At 32.6% G+C, this 26,056-nt stretch overlaps 1 protein-coding gene across 1 annotated transcript; it reads left to right on the top strand.

Annotated features, from left to right (window-relative positions):
• Positions 1-831: 831 nt before the first annotated feature.
• On the top strand, positions 832-11,767 carry LOC124845681 (Acyl-CoA N-acyltransferases (NAT) superfamily protein). Its single transcript, XM_047322822.2, has 6 exons — positions 832-1,081; positions 1,163-1,253; positions 1,629-1,761; positions 7,438-7,507; positions 11,300-11,360; positions 11,460-11,767. Exons 1-6 carry the CDS (start codon positions 1,004-1,006, stop codon positions 11,549-11,551), a joined length of 525 nt encoding a protein of 174 aa, XP_047178778.1. The 5' UTR covers positions 832-1,003; the 3' UTR covers positions 11,552-11,767.
• Positions 11,768-26,056: the final 14,289 nt, after the last annotated feature.

Below are 26,056 nucleotides of genomic sequence, written 5' to 3'. Positions count from 1 at the left end.
CTTAAATTATAATTTTCGATATTCTATTCATAATTTTAAAATATAAATTATTTATATAATTTTATAGAATTTAAAATAAGAAAGAGTTTTTAATACGAAGATTTTCAACCACACAAGATATTTAAAGGTATAAACTACATTTAATATTATATTAATGATATATAACTTATATAATTATACAAAGAATATCATTATATTTTCAATTTATATTTCTAAGTTTAAATTTAATAGTTGTTTGCACCTATTTAAAATATGATTTATTCATTAATAGTGTGTCGTTTCAACTTAATTTTCTGTTCACGAGACAAAAGAGAATTAAATCATATTCGTTTACAAGAGTTTGGAAACAATGCATATAACTTATTTGCATGATAAATGATTTTTCTTATCATAGTTTATGTACTCGTATTTGAAAGAATTTCACACAATATATTTTCTAGTTTTCTATTTTTTTTATAATTCCAACTTTGATGCTAAATGTAATCATGTTGTAATCAATTTGAAATTAAAAGTATTCTATTTCACGTGAAAAGGTAACCATGTAATACATTCACATGAAAACGTTACTCATATGTTTTAACTAGTAATAAATAATAATAACAATTATACCACTTATATGGTTAAATTATATTCTTAAAAAGATAATATTTAAAGAAAAATAATAATTTCCTAAAAAATATTCTTTTAATTTTTTTATTCTACTATTTAAAATTATTTTTACCAAAATGTATTTTATTTATAAACATCATTTTATTGATAATATTTATTTTTTATTTATTAAAACAAATATCAATCCCATTCCATATAAACTTTCACAGATTTTATTTTCAAATTCATTCTCTTTCGTTCTCAGATCCCTAAAAAAACAGACTTTGCTCTCAAATCTATCCTTTCCCTCTCACTGAACACCCCGACATTTTTGTTATTGGTAATCTCCCTTGTAACTTACCTGAGGAAACTTACCTGATACTCCTCAATCAGCCTCTAGCCAGGGTTTCCGAAGATGACGACGATACGCAGATTCTGCTGCAACGATCTTCTTCGCTATGCCTCCGTCAATCTTGACCATCTAACGGAAACCGTAAGCGTTTCTTCGGTCCATTTCCATTCAATAGGATACTGAATTTGTTGGTGCCTTGGTTAATTGTTTTTTTGGTTTCAGTTCAACATGTCCTTCTACATGACCTATCTTGCAAGATGGCCAGACTATTTTCATGTTGCTGAAGGTCCTGGAAATCAAATCATGGGTTACAGTGAGTCTTTGCCTTTGCTTTCTCACTCACCTGAATCACTATATGCAATAGCCACCTAGGTTGATTTCATTTTCACAATGAAATATCTTACAAAATTGAAGCATGAAAGTGACACAGAGTGATGAATGTTGCTCTCACTAGCTTATTGGTGGCAGGAATGATGGTTTAAGCATTAGCATGGGTTCGATAATGACAGTGTAGTTCACATTTTGCAGTTGTTCTAAAACACGATAATGACAGTTCAGATATGCCTTCTGTTGCTTGCACATGCTAATTCAATATAGTTTATGTCTGCTTTACTAGTCTGAATAATGTACCTAATTATGGATCGAGTCGCATGACAATGGAATGCTAATGCTAGTATTACTCATGTAGTTATGGGTAAAGTAGAGGGGCAAGGAGAGTCTTGGCATGGTCATGTAACTGCAGTAACAGTTGCTCCAGAGTATCGCAGGCAGCAGTTAGCGAAAAAACTTATGAATCTGCTGGAAGACATTAGTGACAATATGTAAGCCATGCATATGTTTGATTTCTTTTAATATTCAAGTTTCTGGAACTTTCCTCGTCCTCTTTGCACGATCTTATTTGAATTTCCTTTTCCTGGTTGTTTTCTGGTAAATTGTGTGTACTCTGTAATACATGATGCGTAATCTTTTTCTTGCCCTTGTTGAAACTGCAAGAAATCTACTGGAAATAGCTGCATTTATAGCTTAGGTTCATGTATTTTTTTGGATTCATATACTTAGGAAGTTGCTTGGGTATTTGTTCTTGTTAATATAACATATATTCAATTCAGAAGTCCGTGTATGTGCTTATAAATGTATCTAATAATAATATAAAATATATAAAATATGCCAACATTTCACAAACTTTAGTCCTTCCAAATAATCAAATTTCTACTTATCACTTAAAAGAGGTGGTAATTCAATAGTTAGTTGAATCTTATGCAATGTTGTCTCCTCTCGGGATTGAGGTTGTGGAAATCACAAGAAATGGAGGGCTAGGTGGAAGAAGTGGTTGTAATTTGCCACACTCAAGTTATGTGTTTCTCCCTTTCTTTATGATATCCTAGAGAGAAGGAACTAAACATCTCTAAGTCTAAAAACCTGAGCAAAATTTTGCGAAAGAGTATAAAAAAATATCTTCAATTAAAGGCTCCTAAGCAGTCTTAGTTGTCTTTTGACAGTACTTTGATGATAGTCAAAGTCCACGGAGAATTGATTGAAGTGCCCCTAATCGTATTATTCTCCTACACATGCTCTCCAAAATGTTATCATTTCAATAAGGTTGCTTCCTAAGGAATTTGTCATGTGGCTCCCTCTTCCCTATTAAGTTTGAGATCTGTTTTGTTCATATCCCACTATCCTTTTAATCTAATCCCTCTTAGTCAATTAACACACTTTCTAAATTTAGCAATATTGGATATTGATTTCTTTGTTATAAGAGGACATGGTATGAGTTGGATGATTGACATAGAATATGAATCTCATGCCCTTTACTATCTTCGATTAACTCCTTCCGTGTCATGTGCTGCTGCTGCATCACCAAAGCATTTTCAAGCATGTTTTGGTTATCCAAAATTTTCAAATATAAAAAAACTTGTTCCAGGTCTTGAATCCCCTCCCCTGAAACTGACTTATGCCAAATGGGCAAGCATGTTAACTTTTCCAAAAACAAATTGAAAGCAGACACGATTCTGCTTTCTGTACTTTTCATCCAGACATATGGGGACCAAGCCATGTATCTTGACCTCAAACATTGGCAGTTTTATTCATAAATTCTCTTAATGCATCTGGGTGATTTTATAGAAAGAACAATATTAGTTCTGTCAATTTAATTTTTTATAATTAGAACAAAACTCAATTGGGAAAAGGAATTAAAATTCTTCAAAATGACAGTGCTACATAATACCGTTTTTTACATCTCATATTTCTATCAACAGAGGGTATCATGAAGGTGTCTGTTAGAAGCTGACGCAAGATTTCTTGTAGTGGAAATATGGAATTGCGGTCCAGGGTTTGAGTATTCTGATTTAGAGGTTTTAACATCAGAGGATTTTCAAGTTGTTTTGAGAAATATTCTTTCTAGACCTGGATTCCATTTTAACATATGGAGATAATCCTTCTTAACCATAAGTTACTTTGAGGAAGAAACTTCTGATGGATGTTGGTGCAATTGCAGGGATTCTTACTAATCTTCAGGTCTATCATGACGATCCTGCAAAAGTGAAGTACCTGCTTCTACCTACCAAGCTGTTTGGTAGACGTGATGGGAAGAAGGCCACCAAAGCTGATGAATCTATTGATGGGTGATCAAGTCTTGTAGCGAGTGTTAATCCAAGGGCAGAAAGGAAGCCTTGAGGCAGCCATGTGGGAAGTTGTGGCAACAATTAAGGACTAGTTTCTAGACTTCAACCTTGAGGACAAGGTTGTTTCTACAACAGCGTATCATGATGGGATATGTAATGTGTATGTTAGGAGGAAACATATTAAAAAGTAGTTGTTAGTTGAGTTGTTAGGTAGATTGAGACTTTCTATATATAGTTGGGGGTCTTCGTATGTAGGGACTCTTTTTGGATGTTTGGAGAATTATTGACAGGATCATTGCCATCCTGCGTGAAGGGAACATTGTCCCTTGATGCATTCATGCTGTACTTGTTGCCTAGAATCAATAATACGAGATCTATTCAGTGAGTTTAGGTGTTTGCAGTGGTTTTCCTGTTTTCCTCTATCTAGAAACCTAACAGCTCCCTTTCCATAGTCAGGTCCAGTATTGTCCCTTGTATAGGTATCATCTATTCATGAAAAGTTTCATTATGTTTCTCCAACCAATGTTCAAACTTAGTCATCCAACCACCTATAGTACTACTGTTGAGAATGAGTTGTTGGTCTAACATTACATGAAGAATCAAGTGGTCATGTCCTATTCAACCAACCTGCCACGGAACCTCCTCATCCAAATTTTGATTCTCCACATGCTCTTAGAAAAGGTATTTGATCCACCCTAAATCCTCATTCCATCCTATCTATGAAAGTTTTTACGCCATCATTGTATGTCTCCTCCATACTTCTCATTCATATCTTCTATCACAGTTCAAAAAATGTTTGTTGGGATGGAAATGAGTTATGATTTATAAACTGTAGGCGTTTTGAGTGCAGTGGTAATTGGAAGTTATTCTCTTTTTGGGAACTCGAGTAACCTTCAAATTTTTTTTTTCGAAGAAGGTTCAAAACATCTATGCAAGTGACATTCAGTGCTTGTATGATGTTGCTGAAAAGTTAGCTTCTCTCAAACAAGGTAGTCATGATATGGTTTCTCTTGTTAAAGCTCAAGTTGCGGTGGAAGGGTTAATAATATTCTTGGATGATGATTCACTGGAAGGAATGAGAAAGAATATTTATAAATTGTTCATGGTTCTGATTCTATGAACTTTGGAAGGGATAAGAAAGAAACTTGATAGATTGTGACCAACTCCTAACTGGTCATGAAATTCCTTCAATGGATGGCCTGATTATGATTTTGTTTGTTGTTGAAGCTGATGTTGCACCTGAAGAGTTAAGAATGTTCTTGGACGAATGATTCATTGGAAAGAATGAGAGAAAAACTTGATATATTGTGTGAGGTGCTGATTCTATTAACTCTGGAAGGATTGACAAAGAGACTTGATAGATTTAACCAACTCCTAACTGGTTATGAAATTCCCTCAATGGACATCTTGATTATTAGACATCTCCATGTTCCCATTGAAGTCAAAACAGAAAACTCATTTGGGAAAAGTCAATCAAAATCTTGAGAGACATAGAAGATTACTGGGGAAACTCATTTAACTCACAATCACAAGACCTGCTCTTTCCTTTGCTATTGGAGGTGTTAGTCAATTTATACAGGACCCTCGTTATTACCATTGGAATGTTATACACATTCTTAAATATATCAAAAAGGCTCCCAAATCAGGATTGTTTTGCGAGGATAAGGGAGACCATCAAATCTTTGGATACTATGATCCTAATTGGGCGGGATGTTCTATCACAAACACTCTACTGCTGGATACTATGTATCCATTATTGGAAATTTGATTTCTTGGAAGAGTAAGTAACAAAAATGTTGTTGCTCGGTCTCAAAAGCTATATATGGAATTATGGCCGTAGTTATTTTTGAACTTGTGTGGATTAAACAACTCATTCAAGAGTAAAATTTTGTGAAACTCAGCAAACGAAACTGTATTGTGATAATAAGGCAGCCATGTTGCCTCCAAGGTGTTTCATGAGAGAACAAAACATACAAATATGAACTGTTATTTTGTTCAAGAGAAGTTCTTATATAAGGAGATTTGTACTCATTAACTCTAGTGATTAACGTGTAGATATTTTAACCAAGTCCTTGAGAGGACCCTAAATTCAATTTATTTGTTCCAAGCTTGATGCATATGATATATATGTTTCAGCTCGAGGGGAGTAATAAGATAGTTGTTTATTATCTACAGTGACAGCTTTTATAAAGCTTATCTTTGCTGTATCTAGAGAGGTCTATGCTGTACCCTATTCATTGTTTTCTACCTATTTCAGTCTCAAATATATATAAAATATGTGCATCATCGGAGTAACTTGAACCGACTGATTTTCTCCTAAACTTTCAACTGCATTTACTTTATTGTTTATATTGATGACATAGTCATTGCATGTTATGACAGAATAAAAAAATTCTTAACCGATAAAGCACTAGTACAACCAAAGATCTTCAAAATTTTAAAATACTTTTTTCGTAGTAAAGTGACTCAATCAAGGGATGGAATCACGGTTTCCCGAAAAGATGTAAACATTAGACATACTTAGAGTAGAGGTATGTTAGATAATAGACCCATTGATACTCCCATGGATGCAAATCACAAATTGTTACCTGGTCATGGTTAGCCTTATTTAAATCTTGAGAGATATCAAGGTATTGGTTGAAAAGTTCATCTATTTCAAAGACCTCAAATTTATTTTCAGTTGGACTAGTTATTCAATATATCCAATCTACAAGAACCTGTGATTTTGTTTTGGATTAACTCCTTCAAGGATTTAACTTTTATGACATCTAGCTGAGAAATCAGTATGTGATAATCAAACAGTCGTTCATATTGCTTCCAATGTTTCATGAAAGGACAGATATAGAAATTGATATTCCTTTTCGAGGAAAGGTTCTGACAAGAAATAATTACTGAACCTGTTATTTCAAGTGATCAACCTGCATCTGTGTTGACAAAAATCTTTAAGGGGATCTCAAATTCAATATACTTGTTCCGAGCTTGGAATATTCAACTATGTGCTCCAACTCGGGGGATTGTTGGTAGTAAATCTATTGGAAATAACTGCATTTAATCTTAGTTTCTTGTATTTTTAAAATTCATGCACTTAGAAAATTGCACCTGTATTTATTCCCCGTGTAAATACAATATGTAATGAATTCAGATATGACTTTTCTTTTGCCCAATTACATCTATAGTTTTGACTGGACTGGATAAGTTATTTTTATTTGCATATTCAATAAGGATTATATTTATATATTTTCTGAGTGCTAAAATCGCAAATTTCTTAGTTCAAATCCTAAAATTCCCACTTCTCTATCATTGTGACTTTCCTTTTGCCCATTGCGTGAATAGTTTTGACTTTACTGATAAGTTATTTTTATTTGTATATTTTATAAAAGACAAAATGGAGCAGTGATTGGGTAGTTTTTGGCGTGTGGGGGTTGCTCTCTGGGTAATAAGACTCATGGATGTGATACTAGTTTTAGTAGACTAGGCGATCTCCAATGCATGAGGCCTTACCTAGGTTTTGTTTTACTTAATTGGGTCCTACATTGCCACGTCATTCTAAGCCCTTTGTGCAAATTTTGCTCTAAAGCAAGGTTCTTATAAGATCCACATTTTTATAATTTTTTATTTACACTTCAATTTTTTACAAGTTAAAAATTAATTTATTGCATTTTGTTCAGATTGAAAAATATTTTTACTCCTAAGACCCAAGATCTTATTTAACACCCTTTACATGCCACCTCTACATGCCCCAAATGAGATTTCTTATAAGACCTAAGTCTTAAACCTAAGACCCTGGCTATGACTATTGTATTGGAAATATCCTTAATGACATTGTGTTTGTGTGGATGTCTTGCCTTGTATTAAATAAGAATGTGAATTTTGCAGTGACAAGGCTTACTTTGTTGATCTCTTTGTGAGAGCATCAAATGCGCCAGCCATCAAGATGTATGATAAGGTAATGGTTATGCGAATTTAGTCTTACAACTTAGACCCTCACTTTCTTTCTTATGTGTTTAATTGTTTTAAAGTGGTTTCTTAGATATATAGAAGGATAGGGAGATCTCTCTGGCTGTTACTTTTATACTCCTTGTTTACTTGTTTTATGTGCTGGTAGGATGGTTCCTAATGCACTTATTTCTCTCTCACTATATTATTTTTTTCTTTTAACAAATAAAACAATTGAAATAAGGGAATAAATGATTGCACACTAAGCTTTTATTTAGTTATAATTATAAAATTAAGGAACCTATCTCCTATATAATCAAGAATATTAAGATTTATATATGTATAATCAGAAACATTTTTATGTATTCCCATATCATATCTTTGTTATTAGAGCATATTAAATCTCCTCATATTTACTGTAAATAATTCATTTGTGTTGTCTCAAAAATACAATTTCAACACAATGTTTTTCTCTTTTTTAAAGTTTAACATGGTATATCTACAACCTTTTTCAAAATTGCGTTGACCTAGTAGACCCAGTATCTCTAGTGGATTCCTTTATGCAAACCTTTCTCCTAGGTCTGCATTCACTAACTTGGCGCCACATACAAGAAGCTTGGGGTTGCACCATGCCAATCTATCAATCATCAACGCGTGCCACTCATCCTCGTTTGGTGGTCAGATCCGATCTACTATTCCCTCTCAGCTTATTTTCTTTTTCTTTCCAACTTTCAGGAAAAAGAATGTCTTCCAACACTATATCAACCTCTAGAACAAGTTTGTCCTTCTTTCCTAACCATACTGTTTTAATTTACAAATCCCATCTCATTATCACTGTGGAATCCATTCCTACAAAAAATTGAGAACAATGGATAAAAATTGATACCCAACTCTAGAGTTATTAAATCCACTCTTCATACCTCACTCAAATGCAGTTTTTGTCTTGAGACGTGTGCATCAATTTGGAGTGAGGTTCGTGCCCTTTGTACAAGTACAAATAACACATGGCATTTATATGATGTGTGCCAAGATCTCTTGACACTTCTTGCCCCACGAAATTTTGAGGGTCATATGTCTACTTTTCTTGGGCGGGTTCATGTTGCCTTACATGATTTTAGTGAGCTCCACCATCTGCAGATATGAAGAAGGAACTTGAGAACCACATTACGATCTTTATGACCTTGGACTTATATGGCTTGTCACAAGAATATGTTGCTACCCTGTGATCAGATTTTAGGATTGCCATTAAACCTTACTATGACTTCCGCATTATTTGTGCTCCTATGTGTTTCTCACAAAATAAACACGGAGAGACATACTGTTAGGAAGCTAAAGATATATGAGAGGAGGAATAAAAGAGGAGGGAAGTAAGGGCCGAACGGTATATATATTAATACTGAACGGTGGCTGCAAGGGAGGAAGGAGCGAAGGGCCAAACGGTATAAAGTGATAATACCAAACGGTAGAGAATTAATGTTAGGGAATTAAATAGCGGGAACGTTTGTTAGTTTGTTAGGGGGAGAGAGAGAGTATAAATAAAGGCTGAGTTGGCTCACGAGGGTATCAAATATTTTGTTTTGGTTTAGACTGGACCTCTTGGCTAGTGGAGGAAGGGAGGCTTCCTTGGGGAACATTTACTTGTATTTTCTTCTTGATATACATTACAGATTCAATAATATACATACACATACTTTCATCTTTTGCTGTTTCAATTATTATTGTGAGAAGAGTGTGTTCTGTCTGCTCCTGAATAAAGGAACCTAACACATACTTTGTCTATAGAGGAGAACAGTTCCTTTGCATCACATAGTAATAATTATGGACACTCTCACAAAGGTAATTCTAAAAGATGTCGAGAATGTGAACATTGCCACCGCCTAGGATATATACAATTGACATGTGTTGGAAGTTCCCCTGGAAACCCTCTCGTTCACAGAATATTACCCAAACATATATTGTTGAGTTACTTGTTTCTCCTGCACTATCGATTGATCTATCTTCGACAACATTTAAAAATCTATCTAATTGTGGGCAACATGCCAATCGAATGGTAACACTGCTTCAATGGCACTAGTAATTCATCTGTTTGTCTATGTCAATCTCCTCTCATTGGTCCTTGGGTCATTGACTCTAGTGCAACTAATCCCGTATAGTAATCGTTCTCTTTTCTCTTCCTTTACTATTGTCATCAATTTTCCTTTTATAACTGTTGCCAATGGTTCACAAACACAAGCTTGTGACATTAGTACTACCTAACCTCCCGCATCCCTTGTTGTCTCTGATTTTTATATTCATAATTCTCCATTTAATTTAATAGTTATTACCTGATTGACCCAATCCCATGATACTATCTCTCTCCATCACCATTCGTATGTGCATTGATAATCCGTCAATGATGATTCATGCATAATTAGGACATCTTGGGTTGACAAAATTGCAAAAGATGGTGTTAAGTTGCAAATGTTTGTCTACTTTGAATTGTGTTAGAAAATATATTCATTGTTATTTTGTTGATAGTCTTCATAAATGAGCTTCATCTTCTTTTTCTTTAGTTTACTTTGATATTTGGGATCCTTCTTGTATTGCCACCCCTTATGGTTTTGAATATTTTGTTACCTTTATTGATGATTATTATAGATGTCTTTGGATTTGCTTAATGAAGAATCAATAGGAAGTGTTTTCTACATTTCAAATTTTTTTATAAGAAATATAAGCACAATTTGGTGTATCCATACATGATTTTCATGGTATATCCAGAAAATCATGGAATCTAGTGATAGCCTTCATCAAATTTTTTCCTCGTATTTCTCAACAAAATGGAGTAGTTGAATGCAAAACCAAATATCATATTAAACTACTCGAACACTTCTTTAGTCATCTTCCCTTGTCACTTTTGGGGGAGATGTTGTCCTTATTTCATTATTGAATGCCATCATTCGTACTTAATGATTTGGCAACCCACTCTATTTTTTTATGCATTCCCTACATGTTTTTACATAACCTTACACTTGGATGTGATAAACTTTCTCCCCGATCAATTCAAATGTGTTTTTGTGGAATTTGGCGTCTTTCTTTGAATGTACTCCATATTACACAACTATTTTATCCTAATGACGACATATATAGTCACTTTTCCACCATCGTCAAACTTCCTTCATCACCACCAAATGACTCTGCGATAACTTGAGATATTTCTTTTGCACCTCTTCAAGTATATCAACATACCTATTGAAATTCTAGTCTGGGATCCATCTTTGACGGTGATACAATGGAGGTCATGTATGATCCTACTTAAATTAAGACCTTTTGATTTCTCAATCAAAACTACATCATCTACATAAAGCATGCATTTAGGGATAGTCTTTTGAATGTCCAAGATTAGATTAAAAAACAAAATTGTGTCATCCACAAAAGGTATGCAATTAGGGATTATATTTTGAATGACCCGAGCATCCAAAGCTAGATTAAAACGTAGGGGGTTAAGGCTGAGTTTCGAAGTAATCCTATCTCCATAAGAAAGATTGGTTTTTCCTCTTGAAGTTTTCACTTTTCACCTCTTGTAGATCATACTACGTGTCATGCATAGACCTAATATAAGTCATGCTAAAGTGGGTGATATATATCATTATAGGAGATATATTGATTAATCATATCAATAGATTAGAAATATGATGTCTTGTTTATATCTTGGGACAGGGGATTGCCATCCCATATGTTGGAATAGGGTTTATTTCTTACAGTAGGATTTCTTCAGTCTAAGATTAGAGTTACTAACTACCTACTTTCCTGGTTGACATCATAGCTTGGCTATGTGATTTATCGACGGGTGCTACGGTACTATTCTGGTGAAGAAGATGGTTTAGGTATGCTTTTAAGTTCTTGGTTTCTATTTTTGCTTCTACTCTGTTTTAACAAAACACATGCTGTTATGTATCCATTATCATTTTATGCTTTGTTTTTAGATATGAGGAAGGCTTTGTCTCGTGATGTTGAAAAGAAGTCCATTATCCCTCTTAAACGGCCAGTGACTCCTGATGAGTTAGAGTATGACTAAATGTGCTTTCATGCAGCTGTATTGCATGAGCTTATTGTGTCTCAAAGTAAATTATATAGGTTTAGTATTTATGCTAATTGATTTACATTTGTTTAATCATCCGACTTCATAACCAGTTACATATTTCAAGATTGAGGTAGTGGGATGTAATCTATTAAAAGTTAATCTTGCTCTACTAAAATTTTGACATGTTGAAGTAATCCCTGTTTCTACTTTGATAGTTTGTCAACTTCAAAGGAATTGATCATAATAATATTGGAACTTGGAAGGCTTAGTAAACTGTAAAATTATCCTGAAAGATAATCCAGCTTATAACACGAATAAGATTCGTAGGCCTATACGTCATCAGTCTTTGGTAGTTTTGGTTGGTGCTGCATTTACTCTCTTTTTTAATGAAATCTCGTATTATCCTTTATGTTATAGTTAAATAACACGTGCACTTGTAATTTCATTAGATTAAAATTATCAAATCAATGAGACTAATTTCATCTGTTCTTCTCTCTAGAATTTTTTGACTTCGTGGCTTTCTGGTTTTTCCATCTGTACCTGCCTCAAGGGTCCTTTTGGCAGAGTCGGAATCCAATCCATATTTAGAAAGAAAATTATCTACGACTTCTGCTTTTGCTGTTGACACTACTGGATAGTCTCACTCACTCATTCTTGGTTTGAAATAGAATTGATCCATGACCTATACTTTATCTTGATCCATCACATCCTTATCACTTGGGTTATGCTCGACTAGTATATTGATTAAGCATTTGCTGATAGTGGATGAAGAATATTAGAAAGACTATCGTGACATTACAATGATCAGGAAATTTCAGGACCTAAAATGCACATTTGTGGGTAATATTCTAATGTAATGCCCTTACATACACAAGCCGATTGAAAAGGAATATATACTATGAATCTATTTGAAGTCAAACTGTTTAGCCTGGCCGTTTGCAGTAGTTGCATTCGTGGGCTTACTGTTCAGGCTTTAGTGCTATTTGTGGGCCATATACAAAATTAGATGCCTACTTGGATTAGGTGATAATTCGAAGCATCAAGATCCGTTGTTCATTGTCACAAGCGTAAAAATGATTAAGCTGCCTGAAATAATTTCTTGAAGCTCTTCATATGATTGGTACAGGCAACACTAGGACATCATCCTTTTATGTGCTGGTTATTGGCGAGTAAATACTGGGCACCATCAATCTTTGTGACATTAACAGAAAAACAGAGTTTGAAGGCAGATATTTAGATTTTCACATGGTGCAACGGAATAGCATCGACTAAAGTTGTTGTATATTAAAAAAGGTATACCCAGAAAAGACTCATTTAATCTTCCGTGCCTCCTTTTTTTCTCAGAAATTAATTGGCGGACCAATCAATTGCATTGCATGTACGATGAACAGTACCCCTGTACTATATACGTGACCCAGGCTACAATTTTAGGCCTACAAGACATGTTTTTAGTCGTTTCATTGTGCATACGGTTCTTGACAATTGACAAATAACCTGTCCAACTGTGTTATACAGATGCGAAAGGATTACAATGAACAGTGGAACTGTGCCATACTGGTGGAGTCCACTTTTACTTTGTTCGATCGACCGGACACATTTGAGCCGTTCCATCATACACAGCCTCTTGATAAATAAACAAATTGGATGAGTCATGCCTTCCAGATTTTTCATCTTTTAAGATCAAAGTATTATTCATCCAAGAAAATAACTTTTTTTTCAGATGGGTGGATGAGATAAGGATTTCCTCTTTCAAAGACATTATTGGGCTCATACTCTAGGTAGTGGTACTGTTGGAGCTGTGGTCTAAATTACATCTGAAGACAAGTTTTGTTTCGCATGAGTCTTCAGTGGATCAAACAATCCATCGGTTATGTGGTCCACTAAAATTCCCCTCCTTTTCGTGTTCTTCTTAGGTAGAAGTGTAGACATCTTTTTCTTTTAACTCATCTCATGGCTTAAGAATCCAAAAGGGATTAAAAAAAACTCCAAAATTTCCTTATGTCTGTATCCTCCTATTCACAGATGTTGGTGGACCAAGGTACCTCAGATTGGTTAAGTAAAAGGTGCCTGATATTGCTGGACCAGCTAGTGAGAGAACCCAACAATAGACAAAGATGGGTCACTACCGCCTGTATGTTTCCTGCTCACACAACATATAAACAGGCCAGAAAGGAGTTGGAGAAGAGAAGATAAATGAAAAGATGAGGTAGAAAAAAAGTGTTGGGAAAAACTAAAAAGAGAGAACAATGAAGGGTTAAACTGAGTAGTGGTGAATTGACCATTCAAAAAAAAGTAGTGGTGGGCACGTGCCTTATGTCCATCGTGGGATATATTGTACCAAAACCAAAGATTGAAGAAAGTGACGGTGTGTGGGTTGAGGGGCATTACCAAAATGGGTTACACTCCAAACACTATCACTCCCCCACTTTTCCATCTAGATACTGATATGATGTCAAATCTGAGGATTCTTCTTCTTCTCTGGTTGAAACCTCCACCTCTATCTCCTTGTCTTCTTCACAATCTCTCTACAGGCAACTGATTTTCCATGGCAAACACATGCAGGCCTCATGATGCCACCCATAAATTGCTGTGTGTGTCATGTGTGATCGAGTTGGGGATAGACTTGAACAAGGATTATGGGGACCTCACATCGATGTGTGCACAACTATATGCTTGCCATATCAAGATACTGAGCCCACAATATTGTCACCTTCGAGGGCATTTCACTTTAGGTGAGTGATTAGAATGGACGACCAAGTGGAGCCCCGAGTTCTCTCTGTGCTACATCTTGGCATGCTTCATTGGCTTCTCTCTTTCACAACTCACTTATCTCTTCTAAAATCTCTAACCTTTATGGGAATACCTTTTCACCTATTTTATCTTTCGCACACTCTCATGCAACAACAACTACATTACAATAAACACTGTTTAGGTATGGAAGCATTAGCATTATTATCATTCCTTTAACCCTTTCACCGATAGCAATTTAAAGACTCTATTCTTACCCTGATGTTAAGATGCTCATATTATTGTCTTTTAATTACTCACAGTTTTAAAATTCAAACACAATTGCAATTGGATTAAAAAATGTTCAAATATATTTTTTATATAATGCTAAAACATTACTGAGAGCTTTTTCAGCAATAAATTTATATTCTTCTGAGTGCAACGTGATAGTGATGTATCTCTCATGTGTCAATTTCTGAATCTCATTATCTTGTTTCAACCACAACTCTTGTAATGTACGTCTCATGTAGTACTAAAATAAGTCGAGTGTAGTAGTAGGAATAGATAAATGTTTATTAAGTTTCCACACATTTTATTTTAATATATAAGCCACTCTCTCTCTCTCTCTCCGTGGCCTTTGTCCTCCCTCTCCTGCAGGTGGACTAGGGTTTGTCAGAGACCACAAAGTGAGTGATCTTCATGACTTTGGCTATGTGCTCACTGGAAGCGTAGGTGAGAATTTGGTTCCTTGCATCAGTTAAAAATTGTCTCTGACGACGACACATGAGAAAGAGCATACGAGGATCTTCTCCGCGCACACACATGCAGCAAAAGGCTGCTGGTGGTGCGGTACTCGATACTGTATGAGACACACTTGTACAGAATCCAAAGCTTAAAACAGTTCAATATTTTCAAAAGACTGTGTCTATTATAACTATTATAACTATTATAACTATTAGGTTTAAATGCTTACTTCATTCTCACGAATTAAATTTTTGTTTAATACTCGGTTTTAAAAATAAAGACATTAGATTCTTATGTTATGAAAAATATATGAATAAGGTTCACAAAGAAAGAACAAGTTCAACAAATCATAAAAGAAAAAGCTGAACAAGAGAGAGAAAAAGCTGGACAGCAGAGGAGAGAAGAGAAAAAGTACGGACACATCAGCATGAACTTAACGCCGTTGCTATCAACTTAATTGACAAGACATTATTCATACATTTTTTATAACATAGGAACCCAATATCTTCATTTTTAAAACCGGTACTAAACATAAATTCACTACTTAACCAAAGAACTAAGTAAGCATTTAAGCCTAACTATTACCTAGTTTTAAAGATTTACAACTACTTCACATATTACATATTCAAGTTAAGACATTTACCTACCAGCTCATAACATCGGACATAAAACACTTTTTATTGAGTGGAATACACCATGTGGACTCAATCCTAGAAACAAAGAAAACTTTACTTTGACTACTATTTTTCATATTTCAAATCCATTGGACCAAAAGTAAAATTAGATATCACATCCCGCATCTCTCGGATGCCAAATAGTACCTTGGCAGTGATGGAACATCATGGTCAAAACGATTTTTTTCCAATTTAATTCGCCAAAAATTTATAATTTTAAAATCTATTTTGCTGTTAGACCTATTGAGTTATTAAGTCGTACTAATTTTAATAGTTTTAGCGACCGCACTATATTCCTTTAAATAAATAAGGTTTAAATGTCATTTTGGGTTCTTATTTTTGACCAGAATCTCAAACAGGCTTCTTTTTTTTTCGATGTCTCAATTGAGTCTTTATTTTTGTGAAATTGGATCAAATAGAGGTTTTCTCTCAAATTAATCAAACACCATTAAGTAGGGTGTTACGTGGTATACTGACGTGATTGAACTGTGTTTTTTTAATTTTTGAATTAAAAAATGAAGGATAAATAGTGGAAAAATGTTTTAAATTAAGGGCAAAGTTAGAAATGAAATAAAATTAAGTGCTGAAAGGGGGTGTTCTCTTTTTCCCTCGGTTAACTATTCTTAGTGCATCTCTTCTCCTTCAAGGTCCAGTAGACACCACCATACCCAAAATCCTCAAAAAAATGTTTCCCTTTTTGTCCATACAATGATTCCTACAAAACCAGCTTTCCCGAAATTCTCCATGATTCCAATTTCATCTTCCAATCTTCATCCCATTAACATTCTTCTTTTCAAGTAAAACTCTCAAACCTCTACACAACAATCATCCATCATCATAACTTTATCTTCTTTCACCAAATTTACAAAAGAAACCCCAAATTCCAGAACACATACCGTCATCTTCAACTCCCATAAGCAAAATTCATTTACAATTGTCCACTATAACAACTACAATTAATCACTTCCAAACAACAATAATACAAATCAGAAACTAAACTTTAAAGAAGAAAATGAAAGGGGATCCTCTCTCGGATTTACAACAAAGTAAAGAAAGAGTTCCAACAAAACTTGAGGAGGCGAAGCAACGTTCCTCTGTTGCACTCTGATCTAGAAGTTTGAAGGAGAAGTGGCAACGGTGGCACGTTCTTGCTCTGATGGTGGCTCGCGTGGGGAAAGAAAGAAGCTGGAACGATGGTGTGTGGTGGCACTTCCAGCGCGGAGGGCGTTACTGATGATGATTCTGGTCGACCAGAGAGAGCCACAGTGGGACCATGTTATCATGTCGTTTACGCACTTCTGTCGCACTGGAGCAATTTCGTTTATGCGTTTCGCCACCAGCATGTCCCCGGTGGTCCTGATGGAAGAGGGCGGTTTCTGGGAACCAATTTGTCTAATGGAAGTTCCCTGTATCTCGTCTCCCACGAACCTTAAACCTCAATTTCCCCCAATTTCATTTTGATTTTGCAATTGAAGAGGAGAATGGACTTTCAACACTTAATTTTATTTCATTTTCAACTTTTGCCCTTATTTCCACTCTTTACACTTTATTTTTTAATTCAAAAATTAAAAAAAATACAATTCAATCACGTTTTTAATGCCACGTAATAAAAAATTACACTGTCAGCATGCCACGTAACACTGTCCTTAACCGCGTTTGGTCAATTTGACGGAAAGCCTTTATTTGATCCAATTTTACAAAAATAAAGACCCAATTTAGACACCGAAAAAAAGGAGACCTGTTTGAGATTTTGGGACAAAAATATGGATACAAAGTGACATTAAATAACTCTAAGCACTTCGAATAAGTTTTTTAATGTTATAACTTACTATTACTTTATTGAAAAAAAAATTATCTCACCCAATTGCATATTAAAGAAAAATTCAAACATTGTTAGATGATTTAATATAATATTTTATTATTAAAATGAAATAGTAAAAGGTTATGAAAATGGGTTTTCAAAAGATAATTTTCTTATATATTTTTGACTTTTTTATTGCCTTCTATGAATATGTATATGAAATTAATTATTAATGGTAAATTTAATCATTACGGCTATTATAATTAATTTTTAGCCAATTGGAATTTTTTATTTTATAATAAATTTTATTAAGTCATTTTTTTCTTAAAAAAATTAGTAATAAATATTGATATATTTTATTTCCACTACAATAAAATAATAACGTTATTTTTATTAATTAAGGTAAATTAAGTATATTTCTTCTTTAAGAATTGTTTAGAAAAACAATATTAATTTCAATCAACATTAAACAAAACCACTAAGAATTTTAAATGTATAAAAAGAAAACAAGGCATTAAATTTACAAAAATAAAAAAATATAAAATTACACCTTGAGAGAATGATCAAAGATTACCTGGATCAACTATTTATGTTTTCAAATTTTTGAAAAAGACAAAGATGTGGTGGAGAGAAGAAGAGAAAGAGTGCTTTTATGAGTAGCAAATCTGATGGCCAAAGACTAGAATTTAACATGGCTGGATTTGCGGCTACTATACAGCGGTGGATTCGGAAATTTTTTTCTGATGTTAGCGTTGAAATAATCCAACTTCGATATGCTTTCTACGTTTTCTTCTCCACCATCGACTCTCAAAACAAGGTGGGCTATATGGGTGGAGAAGTTGACGCTTCCAGAAACATGTTCCTGCTTCGTTTTCTTAACATCACAAACCAAAGAAACTACTGATAATGTTCCCTTTGCTTTCTCACGTTGCTTTCCACATTTCCAGTTATGTTCACGAAAAATCCGGAAACATATTCATCATCAAACACAGGTTGCATTCATTACAATTGGAATTGGATTATAGATAGAATTTCATTATATGTTTTTTCTTTATAAAATTCATGCGGACATCAAACTCGGCATCATTACGAATAGAGTTGTGAATTTAATCCTTCGTAGTCCATTCTTAAATATTTTTAGGAAGTCTCCCTCATGTGGAAATCTAAAAAAATTTAACCCTCAAAACCTTTTCTAAAGTCACTTAAAATCATAATTAAGATGAGTTTAACGACTTCTAATTAATACTTAAAAATAATATTATTTATATACACATAAAATTATATATTTTATTACATAGTTGTAATTTGGTTTAATACCTATTATGGTCCCTCGGTTTGTAGGGTTTGTTCAAAGTTGTCCTTCTTTTTTTCAAAAGTCCACTAACATCCTACATTTCGCAAAAACGGTGCACGTTAGTCCTTTTTGCTTACGACGATAAAAAAACTAACGGTAGAGTTGTTCCGCTGGCAAAAACTTGATGACTTGTACAATTATTGTTGACGTGGCATATTGAGGTCATTTGAGGCCAATGAGAAGATGCCACGTGACATATCCCTTTCCATCCAAAGTTAGGGTTTCACAATTGCAGAATGGGCAAGGCTTTCTCTGCGTCGTCATTTGAGGGTTGTTCTCCTTGAGAAAGGAACAGAGGTTGTGCAGTACAATTCGGGGATGGCTTTGATGGAGATTACGGTTGTGGCAGAGAAAGATCCATAATTGAGGAAATCGACGGTTCAAACCCAACTCTCTCGCTTGCAAAGCCGTGGTTGATCAAGTGGTCAAGATAATCGAGAAAGCGGATTCAGATTCAATCCTTCTGATTTCGTGCATCAAGACGATTGGAAATTTGGCGAGAACGTTCAAGGCCACTAAGACAAGGTTGATTGAGCCCTTGGTGAGGCTTTTGGATGAAAGGGAAGTAGAGGTAACAAAAGAGGCGCCGATTGCACTGGCGCAATTCGCCTGCACCGAGAATTACCTGCACGTGGATCACGCCAAGGCCACTATACCTGCACGAGGATTTCTAGTTGGACTATTTTTAGGATTCTATGATTCAAAATCTTCCCCTCCTTGATTATTTCTATCCCAAAAACCAGATTGCCTGGATCCCCCAGTGGTTGTTGTTTTTCAAGATTAACATTAGTTGCCTGATGCACTGAATATGGAGAAATTGTTCTGCTTGAGAGATGCCTCGAAGTTGAAACCACAACTACTAGTTGTTGCTTTAGTGTAGTAGTGCTAGCCATGGGAATCTAAGTTAGTAAGTTGGTAGTTGTCACTGCAGCATGATTCTGGATAATTCTATCAGATGTTACACTTCGTCGTGAAAAGGGTTTTTTTTATGCTTCTAAGCTTCATCCATTCTGAAAAGTTAATAAAATGGGAGCACATTAGTTAATGCAGTAACCAATACTTTACCAGCGAGGCTAAACTCTGGTCTATTTTGGGGAAGAGATGGTTCAGATTCCGGCACTAGTTTTTCTATCCTAAATTGTAGGGAGAAGTGTGATAAAACTTTTAGTTTTAAGCGTGGCAGTTCTTTATTGGCTGAGCTTACCAACTAATTGGACACGTCATTTAATTTTGGCCAGGGAAGCAACTCTACCGTTAGTTTTTAACGCCGTAAGCAAAAAGGACTAACGTGCACCGTTTTTGCGAAATGTAGGATGTTAGTGGACTTTTGAAAAAAAGGAAGACAACTTTGAACAGACCCTACAAACCGAGGGACCAAAATAGGTATTAAACCTTGTAATTTTATTATATTTAAATTAATATCTTTATATCATATTTATTATTATTTTATTAAATAAAATATATAATATATAGTTTAATATAATTATTAATTATATTATTTATTAACTTTATCAATTTTTTAAAGAAGAAAACTTATAGCATTTAATGCAGTATACTGTGATAAAGTTTCAAATATGGAGTTTTGCTAAAATGTGAGAATATTTTATTAATTTTAGTAAAATGTACACTAATTTTTTTATAATATATATATATATATATATATATATATATATAGATTATTAAAGAGAAATAAAAAAACTGGTAGAATTAAGTATAAATTTAAGTCATACAATTAAAAAAAATAAGCAACATACAATAAAAAAATTCATGAATTTATTATTCATAAATTTATTATTTTAAACTTTCAAATTGAGATATCTTTTTTTTTTATTCAGATTTAAATGATCATATATTTTAAAAATATGTTTAGTCAATTAAATAAAATTAAGTATGTTTAATCAGTCAAAGATTTCAACGTCTTATATTATTATGTGTGATAACCTAGAAAATTGAGTATTTAAAGTATATGTGTGTTTTATTTTAATGAGACCGACTTATTTTAATAATAAAAGTTTTATAATATAAAAAAAAGTTTATATCGTGTCTCATTATCTAAAACACAAACCATTTATCTAAAAACTCGTTCCTTGAGTTTCTCTCTACTCTATAAGATATCTGACTCTTGAAATGGTGGCTAAGAGATCAAAAAATACCTAAGAGATCACGACAGTGAATCTTCCATTCTCTACCAATCAATTTTTAGTTTAAAGCAAGTAAGTTTCGAGTCCCTTTTCCTTTCACTTTAGTTTGAGATCATGCGTAGTGATTTCTTATCGCATGTGTTGTATGATCCCTTTTCCTAATTCTTGTTGATTAGAGGTTCTAAGGACACTCTTTGATCACATTTTTGTGTTTTGCAGGCCTTTATAGGATTCCTTGAGCTAGAAGCGAGGTTCGTGAGTTGTCTAGAGCTGTGATAGTTCTCTTTTAAGGTATGGGAAGCTAGTGACCTTTTCTTTGTTTTTATTTTATTGTTGTGAATTGTATGATTTATGAATTGGTAGTAAATTATGTTTATTTGGTTGAAAGATAAATATCAGTTTTACTACTAATGGTAATGGAATGATTCTAACTAATCTTTGGATGTTTGAGGGTTTGAATAATATCTCCGAAATGTGATGATACTGTTTGGATTTGCTTTAATTATGAATTTTATGTGTTATTGGATGTTGGTGGTGTTAAATAGTGCTAAACTATTGAGAAGGAAAGATCAGGTGGAGCAATAGGTATTTTTAGTAAAAAATGAAGGTGTTGAAAGGGTAAAACTTAGTCAATATGGTATTTGGTGATCAATTAATACTTGTTGGGACAATTATTTGATAATAATCTATCATATGAGGTGTGAGTATTCAATAAGTCGACTTTAGAAGGTTGTTAAGTTCATTTTGGGGATCTAAACTAGTAAAAGTTTGAAATATAGGTTTTGTGTCAAAATGGAGGTTTTGAAGTATGTTGTTAAGTCATTTATGACCTTTTAGAGTTCCTGGTTTGGTTATTTATGAGTTAAAATCAGTATAATTGAATTTAAGTTTATAAAGTGGAATTGTAGTGGTTTTTAAGTAAAAATCTTATGGTAGAACAATTTAAAACTTGTTTAGGTTGGTTTATATACTTTTTGTTAGGTCCTTTGTAGCTTAGAATTTCATTTAGAAGTGGTAGAAGTTGAAAAAAGTGCATAGGGCAGGTCATGAGAAGTTGAATGGTGCAAATTTTGTAGAATTGGTATTCTACAGAATTATACAGTTTTGTTAAGCGAGTGTAGCCATTGAGCGAATAGAACTATATCTAGTTGAGCGAGCATAACTCAATGTTTCTATATTCGTAGAGGAAGTCACCGATTGACATACACTTTTAGCTATTATCATAAATTTACTAAGATGAAATTTTGTACATTTTAATGGATTTTCTATAATATCATGGTTTATAGACATCATAAATATGAACAAGTTTACATTTTTTTTGAGTTAAAAGAATGTCATTATAAATATAACTTATCTATATCTATAAAGATACATACATATATATATATATATATATATATATATATATATATATATATATATATTCTTAATTGATTTGTTATATATAAATATTTTATTATTATAATTCTTAATTGTTATAATTATAATTCTTATATTATGATTATAATTTATACTTACTTATATATAGTATCTATATTTATTTTTCAAATTGAGTAATTAAGTAAAAGGTTTTTTAAATTAAAATAATTATTTTATTAATTTACTGTCTCTATAAATTTAATCGTTTTTTAGTTTGACGATTTTTTTTAAAATTTAACTATTTTTTAATTATAAAATTATGTATAAAATAAGTAAAAATTATCTAATAAAGATTATTTATATTTAGTTTCATAATTATAATAATAAGAATAATTTTATTACGTTTTTATTATTGTGTTATAATTTTGTATATAAATTTATCAGTTACTCATGCATTGATCTTCTTGAAATGCAGAGGACAAAGGGATGTTGATAATGGTGAAAGGAGTTAGTGGTGAAGAAGATGGGAAGTGAGACAAGATGAGGGAGGTGGGGAACTCACCGGAGAATTCAATTACTGAATTCCTAATCTTTCTCCAATCATTTTGAAAATTTTAATAGAATAACATCTTCTAAAAGCTTTTCAATTTTTTTTATCATTATAGGTAATATCAATAGTATTTTCAATATAATTTTTGAAGAGTAGGTAAGAGAGACAAGACTAATTAATTATTTAATTTAAATAAGAAACATTACAAAAAATTTTAAAATAACGACAAAATTTTAAGAACGAATTCATTATTTACGAAAAAATTTATAGTAAAATTATCAATAATGTATATTGTACTTACCGACGAAAATATCTGTTGGTAAAATTTATAAGCAATGTATATTTCACTTACACACTAAATTTATTGGTAAATGAAATCTGTATTATCAACATATTTTATCGATGAATTTTTTTATCGATAATAAAATATATATTACTGACAAAAAATCTATTGATAAATGAAATATGCATTAATAACGAAAAAATTCGTTGATAAATCTATCGATAAAAAAACAAAAAATGTCGTATCAAACGCAGAATCTTGTTGCAAATTCTTCATACTTAGGGAATTAGTTAGTCTCCTCTTTCTTCTAGCACCTAGCAACTCTATCTTCTGAGCATTCTTTCTTACAAAGGAACTACTGAATAAAGATCTTATTGTTAAGTGCCTTTAGTAAGAAAAGTCATCATATGCTTATGTTTCTTTTTGTTGACTTGCAATTAATTGTCTTGTCTCTCCTTAACCTTTCAATCTCATCTTCCAATCCAAACTCCCCCAATTCAACACAAACCTCACTTTTCTTCTGAATTGGTAAAAAAAAGAAAGAGAATAAGGAAGAAAATAAACTAGATCAATAATTACTGACAGATTTTACTGATAGATTTGTTTACTCTCAATAAACCACATTAATTTTGATTTATCGACAGATTTTATGCATTATCGATGGATTTTTGTTGTCAATAATATAATTTTTTCTTGTAGTGAGATTGATATTATTTTTGATGAAAAATATTAAGTCCATTATAGTTTATAAGTTTTTTTCTATGATGTTTAATGTTTTCATTTTTACAAATATGAGAGTTAGACTCCCATTTCTAAATATGTATTCCTAAAGTATAACTCCTTTCCAACAATTTCTTTTTTTAATATAAGTTTCTTCACATTAGGATATCTTTTCGAGTTAACGATAAGTGTCTCATGCTAATAATTTTAATACCACGAATATTTTCAAGAAAAGTTTTACAAAGAATACACAATGTCAGTGAAAAATGAATTTTATTCTTATCTCTAACAAAAATAACTTATTAAAAAAAAGTTTGAGTTACTTTAGTTTAACTCAATCCCACAATATCAATTTGTAACGTAAAGTTTGTATTCACATACATTTTCTAAATTGGTCTTATATTTAATAGATGTGAGATTTTCAACCCACCCCTTCACGTCGCGGTATATACATCTCGTGCGTGAGACTGAACATTAATTGATGATCCAATACCGGATAGAATCATATGCCTAACAAACACAAATCTCGCTAGGATATGTTTTAACTCATGATTCTGATCATTTTAAAAGTGAATATTAAACTTAACTCAATCCTACAAAACTAACTTGTATATAAGGTAAGGTTTACACCCACATATAATCCCTAAATTGACATTATCTCTAGTCGATATAGAACTTTCAACATAGTCTTAAACTTTTTATTTTTTAAACGTAAATTTAGAATCACATTTAAACAAATTTATATATTTTTTTTGTATTTTTTTGTCATGAAATTTGCTTATTTTTACATATACAACTTATATCCATGAAGATTAATAGTGACATTTTGGTTTAGGTTCCAAAGTGATTTAGGAAAGTAGTAAAAGACCAATATTATAAAGAATTTGTAGTATAGGTCACATGTTATCTATGTACAAAAATCGCATACAACGTCGAATAGTTTGGACTTTTAATGGCGAATTTGCGAACGATGTCATATCAGGAGACGTTAAATTTACGTCGAATTTAAAAAATTCAACGTTAAATTAATGTCGAATTTTTTTAATATACGACGTTAACTTAACGTCGAATATTGACAAAATTCGACGTTAATCAATTTTTTTTAATTAATTGTGATCTTTTTTACAACTCCATTAGACTTGAAAAGAAAAAAAAAATAACAAATTTTAGTTTTTGGTATTTTATAAAGCATGAACTATGAACGTGTAGTGTAGTATCAACAACAAACAATAATAACCAACAACAAACAAATTCAATCAAACAACAACAAGAAACAAATTCAACTAAACAACAACAAACAAGTTCAACAAAAAAACAACAAATAAGTTCTTCAAAACGAAAACGAAAATAAAAAATAACCTTCAAAAGGTGGGTTCGTCGGAATAAAGTTTCGTCACAGTGAGAGAGAAAGCAGAATGCGCCTATGAACAAGAGCACGAAAATAATCGGTTAAAACAAAGAAAAATCATACATAAAGTAATTAATTAACATGCATTATTTGTATCAAATGAAAGAAAGATTACATCTGATGCTCGTCAAATTTGAGAAGAGAATAGGGTATCGTGCGCTAAGATAAAGTGAATGAATTTTCAATCTCCCGCTCAATTTTTTATTGAATTAAGTAACTTTTTGACATCGAATTTAAAAGTCATTCGATGTTTTATATCCTTTTACAATTCTAAACAACGTTTAATAATTTCATTTATTTAAAAAATGTCATCCGCTCATTTTTAATCTTAGTTATTCAGTGATTAGACGTTGAACGTATAATGTTATACGCTATTTTTGTACCAGTGACGAAGTCTTTCTCTTTTGACATGCATTAAAAAAAATTAACAGAAATAAGTTGAACTTTACTCTATTTTTTATCTATTTTAAAATTTAGGTTTGGAAGTTTCTTCTGGTTGACGCATTTGGTTGAATTATTATATAGACACATTCCTGTTACAAGGCAATAATAAATGGGTGATGTGTGAGCATACATTCCTTCACCTTATTCACTCATCTTCTGTAGTATTATGACATCTTGACATTTCATAATCGATTTTAGTGGTGGAAGTTAACGCTATTTCTTAAATGATATTTGAGAATATATATATATATATATATATATATATATATATATATATATATATATATATATATA

The sequence above is a fragment of the Vigna umbellata genome, chromosome 5 (assembly GCF_029865625.1).
Source record: "Vigna umbellata cultivar VRB3 chromosome 5, Vumbellata_1.0, whole genome shotgun sequence".
In the NCBI taxonomy this organism is placed as follows: Eukaryota; Viridiplantae; Streptophyta; class Magnoliopsida; order Fabales; family Fabaceae; genus Vigna; species Vigna umbellata.
The sequence above is the reverse complement of the archived record's forward strand: the minus strand, read 5'-3'. Positions and strand labels throughout refer to the sequence as shown.